Source organism: Dromiciops gliroides, chromosome 1 (genome assembly GCF_019393635.1).
Source record: "Dromiciops gliroides isolate mDroGli1 chromosome 1, mDroGli1.pri, whole genome shotgun sequence".
Taxonomy (NCBI): Eukaryota; Metazoa; Chordata; class Mammalia; order Microbiotheria; family Microbiotheriidae; genus Dromiciops; species Dromiciops gliroides.
The window spans coordinates 300084379-300090922 of record NC_057861.1 but is presented as its reverse complement, the minus strand read 5'-3'; the positions used below and the strand labels follow the sequence as shown (position 1 = coordinate 300090922).

General features: G+C 35.1%; 1 protein-coding gene across 1 annotated transcript; it reads right to left on the bottom strand.

Annotated features, from left to right (window-relative positions):
- Positions 1–4978: 4978 nt before the first annotated feature.
- Positions 4979–6240, bottom strand: LOC122737296 (40S ribosomal protein S4-like). The gene has a single exon (XM_043979779.1). The coding sequence runs from the start codon at positions 6112–6114 to the stop codon at positions 5323–5325; it is 792 nt and encodes a 263-aa protein (XP_043835714.1). The 5' UTR covers positions 6115–6240; the 3' UTR covers positions 4979–5322.
- Positions 6241–6544: the final 304 nt, after the last annotated feature.

The following is a 6544-nucleotide window of genomic DNA, read 5'->3' as shown; positions in this document are numbered from 1 at the left end:
AAAATGTAAATACATTTTTGCATTAATGCACATATATATAACCTACATTAAATTATTTGATCTCTCAGGGAGGGGACAGGATATGGAGAGAGGGAGAAGGATAATCTGGAACTCAAAATTTTAAAAAAAGACCCTGATTGTTAAAAATCTGTTTTTAGATGTAATTGGAAATATATTATTTAAAAAAAGAACCTACTATATGACAGATGTGTTAAGTGGTGGTGATAAAAAGAGAAAAGACAGTCCCTGCCTTCAAGGAGCTTGAAGTCTAATCAAGGAGACAACATGTAAAGAACTATGTACAAACAAGATATAACAGAAAATAGGAAATAATGAATAGAAGGAAGGCATAAGAATTAAAAGAGATTGAGAAAGGCTTCCTTTAGAAGATGTTATTTAAGCTGAGACTTGAAGGAAGCTATGGAAGACACAAAGCAGCCATGAGGGAAAAGCACATTCCTGGCATGGGGAACAGTCAGTGAAAATTCCTGGAATTGAAAGTTTTGATTGAAAATCTTGAATAGCAACTAGACCAGTGTCACTGAATCAAAGCATATGTGGAGGGGTATAATGCATAAAAGGATTAGAAAGATGTTAGTTTGTGCATAAAAGTAGAGACTAGGTTATAAAGGGTTTTGAATTCTAAGCAGGGGATTTTATATGATGCTAAAAGTTATAAGGAATCCATGGAGTTTAATGAGTAGGTGGAATGCCTGGTTGAATCTGTGCTTTGTGGTGGCTGAGTAGAGGATAGACTGAAGTGTGGAGAAAGTGGAGGCAAAGAGATCAACTAACAGACTACTACAATATTCCAGGCATGAGGAGATGAAGGTCTGAACCCAGGGCAGTAGCAGTATCAGAGGAGAATCCCTTCTTCAAGGCTGTTGGGACTCCAAAATAAACTGAGCTTTCCTGGTTGCCTGCAAATTATCTACCCCAAGAAGTCTCTATTGCCCCAAGAAATGCTCAAAATTCTGTTTCTTGGGAAGTTTTCCAAAGTTTCTTTAATTCTGAGTCTTGGCAAACCAGGGGAATCTAATAATCTTGCTTTAATAAAACAATTCTGTATTTTCATTGCTACACTAATGGGAGAGAGGAATGGAATTCCTCTATGGAGTCTACTAATCTTCTTTTTACTATCTTTTTAATACTTAGAGGCATTTTTTCATGTATGAGTTATTTGAATACAGTATTCAGGATCTTTGTTTATTCTTACTTTTATGAGAGATCAAGAACTTTCAAATTGTTTTATTAGGCCCTCTCTTGGAATTTCAATGCTTTGATTTGTAGGGCCCTCAATGAATCTTCCAATTGTGGCTTTTGGCTTGTTTTTGTTATTAGTTTTAATATGTTTGCCTTTTTATCCTAAAATAGTGATTCTATTTTCTGAGAATATATTTTGTAATAACAATTTTAACCACACATTCCAGTTTGTCATGTTTTTTATTTTAAAAAAATTCACTTATATCTATTTTTATGGCTTCATGATTTTTCTTCATATCACTTATTGACATTTTTTGGCTTTTAGTCACTAAACATTCTTTCAGTAGGTGCATTTTTTCTTCTAGGAGTTCTATTTGCTCAGTTCTATTTATGTATATTACTGTTACATATTTGTATTGGATATACATACACATTCATACACACACACACACACACACATATATATATGCCCATATATGTACATAGCATATTATTATGTATCTATTTTATATGTTCTATATTGATATAGTGTACCTGGAAATTAAAAAAAATTTTTTTCTTTCATTTGTCATTCTATTTATTCATTGTGCTAGGACCTCTTTATGTATACTCATTTCTTTAGTCCCTTTTTACTTTTACAATTTTACATTTTACAATTTACATTTTTCTCCATGAAGATTTCTTTCCTTTCTGCTCCCATACTTTCCCCCTTTCATTGGCACATTTGGTACTATTTTGAAGTGATGACCTTAGACGTGACCATTCACTTAGTAATTTACAGATTACTTAAAAATATCTTTATAATTCTACATTTGATACTCTCTATAGAACTGTTTTGTAACATATATAATAATTTTTGTTAATCCTCCTAGTACCTCAAACATTCATCCAAGGGAGCAATTATTTCCAGTTACATTTTGTATCTTCAAACTCATAATAGTGTATTTTATATAGTAGGTAATTAATAGTCTTATTTAATTAAATTGAATTGTACCCTTGAGTCCAGAGGAAGTCACAATTATCAAGTCATCAATTAAAACTTCTAGTGAGATGAAACCCCCTGCATCCCATAATGACCTCTTCTATTTTGATATAGCTATATTTTTTCAGAAAAAATAACCCTAACTTTGAGTTGTAACCTCTTTCTTTCAAATTTTGACCTATGACCCCTATTTCTTCCCTCTGGGGATATAAAGAACAAAATCAATTCATTTTCTACTTGACATCCCTTTAAACACTTGAAGACAGTCATCATCTCCCCACAAAGTGCCCTCTACTACATAATACATAAATCCACTGGCTTCAATTGATCATTATATGGCATGATCTTGAGGTAGTTAACCAACTTCATTCCCATTTAAATAACCTTACCCCTGTTCATCCCCAAATATTTTGTATGGCAAACACTGGACTGGTAAAATTCAGACCATTTTTAATAGTAGAATTTTAACAAAGAACCTCAAAAGAAGGAAATAGATGACAAATCTATAAAAATAAACAATCAAAATTATGAGTAACACTAAAAAAGGTAAAGACTTTAACAATTAATATCAAAGAGCTGAAATCCTTAATGCTAACCATGAAAAGACAGTAGATTGTCATGTACTTTATAATAGCAATGGTAATGTTGATTTGATTATAAATTCTTGTGGTTTGATTAATGTGGATTAAGGCAGATTGATGAAAGACCAGATGGTGGTTAGTTCAATGATATTTTCTGAAAGGTCAAGGCAGGAAGAAGTAATTTGGAATCTCAGGTCACAGCCTCATGATATGTCCTATCTCAGCTCTCTGCTTTTTCACTGGCTATCCAAAATACTGGGAATATATTCCCTCCTTATGTCTACCTTGTAGATTTACTGGCCTCCTTCATGACTCAGTTCCTGTCCTGTCTTCTGTAGGAGTCTTTTTCCAAGTTTCTTTACTTCTAGTATCTTCTCTCTGAGATTATCTTCCATTTATAATGTTCTATATTATAATTTATGATTTATAATCTATTTATTATATATATATGTACATATATATAATACATGTATACTTGTATATATGTTTGTATAGGTATATTTCTGTGTATATACATATATTCATATATTATATATACATACCTATGTGCATACACATATACACATATTTATTGGCATTTTGACTTCCCCATTAGAAAGTGAACTCCTTGAAGGTAAGGATAATATGGGTTTTTGGGCCATTTTTTTTGGTATACATTGCTTTTACCACATTGTCTGGCACATAGAAAGAACTTAATAAATGCTTATACATTAAGTGCCAGGAGTGTCATATATAATAGGTAAAATTTTGGTTTTCTCTCAATAAGTCTTTGGTTGAGAAATTTTATTCTTGTCTTTATTTGTTTTTTATTAGTACTTGGTCTTTTTATTGTCTGTTGCTCCCATAAATTTTGGCACCTTATCCTCAAAGTACCCAGTTTTTAAAAAGCAAACTTTTTTCCAGTGATGTGATCTAGATGTAAATCTCAAAAAAAATCAGTGTATTTAGAATAAAGTTTATGGTCATTTTAAGAGAAATAGGGGAGTTCATAGCAGGCCCAGGGGAGATTCAGTATTGCCAACAAAGTTCCACAAAAGAAGCAGCATAAAAATTTTGTCAGAGAAAGGTACAAACAGAAAAAAAAAAAGCAGAGTAGATACTAACTTACCTTTGTAGATTTTCCTCTCTGAAAATTTGTCATAGCCCCTTGCTAGCTATGTGACCCTGGGCAAGTCACTTAACCCTCATTGTGCTGCAAAAAAAACCCCAAACCCCAAACCCAACCCCCCCAAAAAAAGATAGAAAGAAAGAAAATTCATCATAGCAAAAACAAATCAACAAAAACAAGTACAGACTTTACTCCCCCAAGGTATGGGGGAAAGTATAACATAGTCCTTAGGCCATCTGACAGCACACCATTAAGAACGTGCAGTTAAGAAGAGCAGCTGTATTTGGTCAAAGTTATATGGCAGAAATCCTAGAGGTGGCACAATTTTATGGCCAATCTCTGTGGGGCTCAAGATACACATAAGTTAAAATAATACAGATTGAGTACAGAAGACAACTATCATTAGAAAACCTGGACCGGGGGCAGCTAGGTGGCTCAGTGGATAAAGCACCAGCCCTGGATTCTGGAGGACCTGAGTTCAAATCCAGCCTTGGACACTTGTCATTTACTAGCTGTGTGACCCTGGGCAAGTCACTTAACCCTCATCGCCCCATCAAAAAAAGGGAAAAAAAAGAAAAAAAAAAGAAAACCTGGACAGGGAAAAAATCAATCATTCCTTTATTAAGCATCTAACATGTGCCTGCCACTGATATAGACATGGAAAATTATTATTCTAAAGCAAGAAATAATTGCTCATGAATTTAAACATAACAGGGAAGGTCAGGATCATTAACACTGAGATTTTCAAAGAAAACTAGATAAGAAATGGTAAAACCCACCAAAATTTAAAAAGTGTTACATTAAAAAGGCAAACATGATGGTATTACAAAATTCATTGAGGATGCTATGTTGCAGTGTGTGTGTGTGTGTGTGCGTGCGTGCACACGTGTGTGCGCATGTGTTTAATGAAAAGAGTAGGAAAAGATAAGATTATCCCAAGAGATATCACAACCAAAGGAAATCAGATTACAGTTTCTTGAAAGAAAAAGTGTAAAGAGTAAGAAGCTTCTGAATATTTTTCTTCTGAGATATTTGTAAAAATAAAGGGAAAACCTATCAGACATAAGGTTAAGGTGAGATTTTAAGTCAAGGATCTATGAATCATTTTTTTTTAAGTTTTATTGGTATCTTTTTTTACATCAGCCATTTTGAGATATGTCCTCTCCCCATCCTCCAGTGAGCTTTCCCATGTAACAAAGATAAGCAGTTAGACAAAACCAATACAGCTACATCTTCTAACATTTTATGCAACATTCATACCCAGCGCACCCTAATCCAAGGAAAGAGAAAGGCATTTATGGCTTGTTCAATTTCACTTTATAATAGACTTGAGGTTAAGCTACCAATTCCTTATTTTATATATTTTATATTTTTGTAGGGTAATTTTTTTGTTAAATTGTATTGTAACATCCCAATTTGAAACCCTACAAATTCTTATCTGTAATCATTTAGCCACTGCTCTGCTTAGCTGCCAATCTCTTGTCTCTCTCTTCAGCAATTGTAAGGCAGATACCTTTTCCTCGGGGAAGAGAGATCCAAGGCTTATTACCTTTGCCAATAACAAAAATGTTTGACAGCCTAGTGGCAAAACTATTGCCATTGGCATCTTTTACATGGACAACATCAAAAGAACCAGGATGTTTCTCCCTGTTGGTGATCACACCAATTCTACCCAAGTTAGCTCCACCGGTCACCATACATAGGTTACCAGTATCAAACTTGATAGAATCAGTGATCTTGCCAGCTTCTAAATCAATCTGAACTGTATCATTGACTTTGATGAGAGGATCTGGGTAATGGATAGTACGGGCATCATGGGTTACCAGGTGGGGAATACCTTTTGTACCCACAAAGATTTTCCTCACTTTGCACAATTTATATTTAGCCTCCTCAGCTGTAATACGATGGACAGCAAAGCGTCCCTTTGTGTCATAAACCAGCCGGAAATGTTCACCCGTCTTCTCAATGCTGATGACATCCATAAAGCCAGCAGGGTAAGTAATATCGGTGCGGACCTTGCCATCGATCTTGATGAATCGCTGCATGCAGATCTTCTTTACTTCATCTCCAGTCAGGGCATACTTGAGTCGGTTTCTCAGGAAGATGATGAGCGGGAGACACTCTCTCAGCTTGTGAGGACCTGTGGATGGTCTTGGAGCAAAAACTCCTGTTAACTTATCCACCATCCAGTGTTTTGGAGCTGCTACACGCTTCAGATGCTTCTTGGGACCACGAGCCATGGTTACAATGTACCTGTAGGATCAGAGGCTCCGTCTACTTATTAGCTGTGTGTGTTTGGCCGCGTCACTTTGCCCCTCTGGGCCTCGGCGTCTTTACCAACAGCACGACCAGCCGGTCCCAGAGCCGCGCGGCAAGAGCTCTATGAATCATTTAAACCTTAGAGGAAACAGATGAAATCAGACAGTCTTCCTGCCTCCCAGAATTAGATAGATTTCCAGAAAAATTAGAAATAATAAAAAATATTTTCAATTTCAATAATGGGGAAAAGTAAAAGTAAAGAACAAACATTTCTCATAAGAAGTGAATATATTATGAAATTTTACCTGATCACAAGTTGGATCATAGAATTTAGGGCAGTTAAGATCATCTATTCCCAACACCTCATTACTCATATAAAACAACTGAGGTCCATAAAGTTGCAGTGACTTG

Bases quoted from the DNA above. Each gene is read 5' to 3' on its own strand.
- LOC122737296 (XM_043979779.1), bottom strand. From the start codon at position 6,114: ATGGCTCGTGGTCCCAAGAAGCATCTGAAGCGTGTAGCAGCTCCAAAA.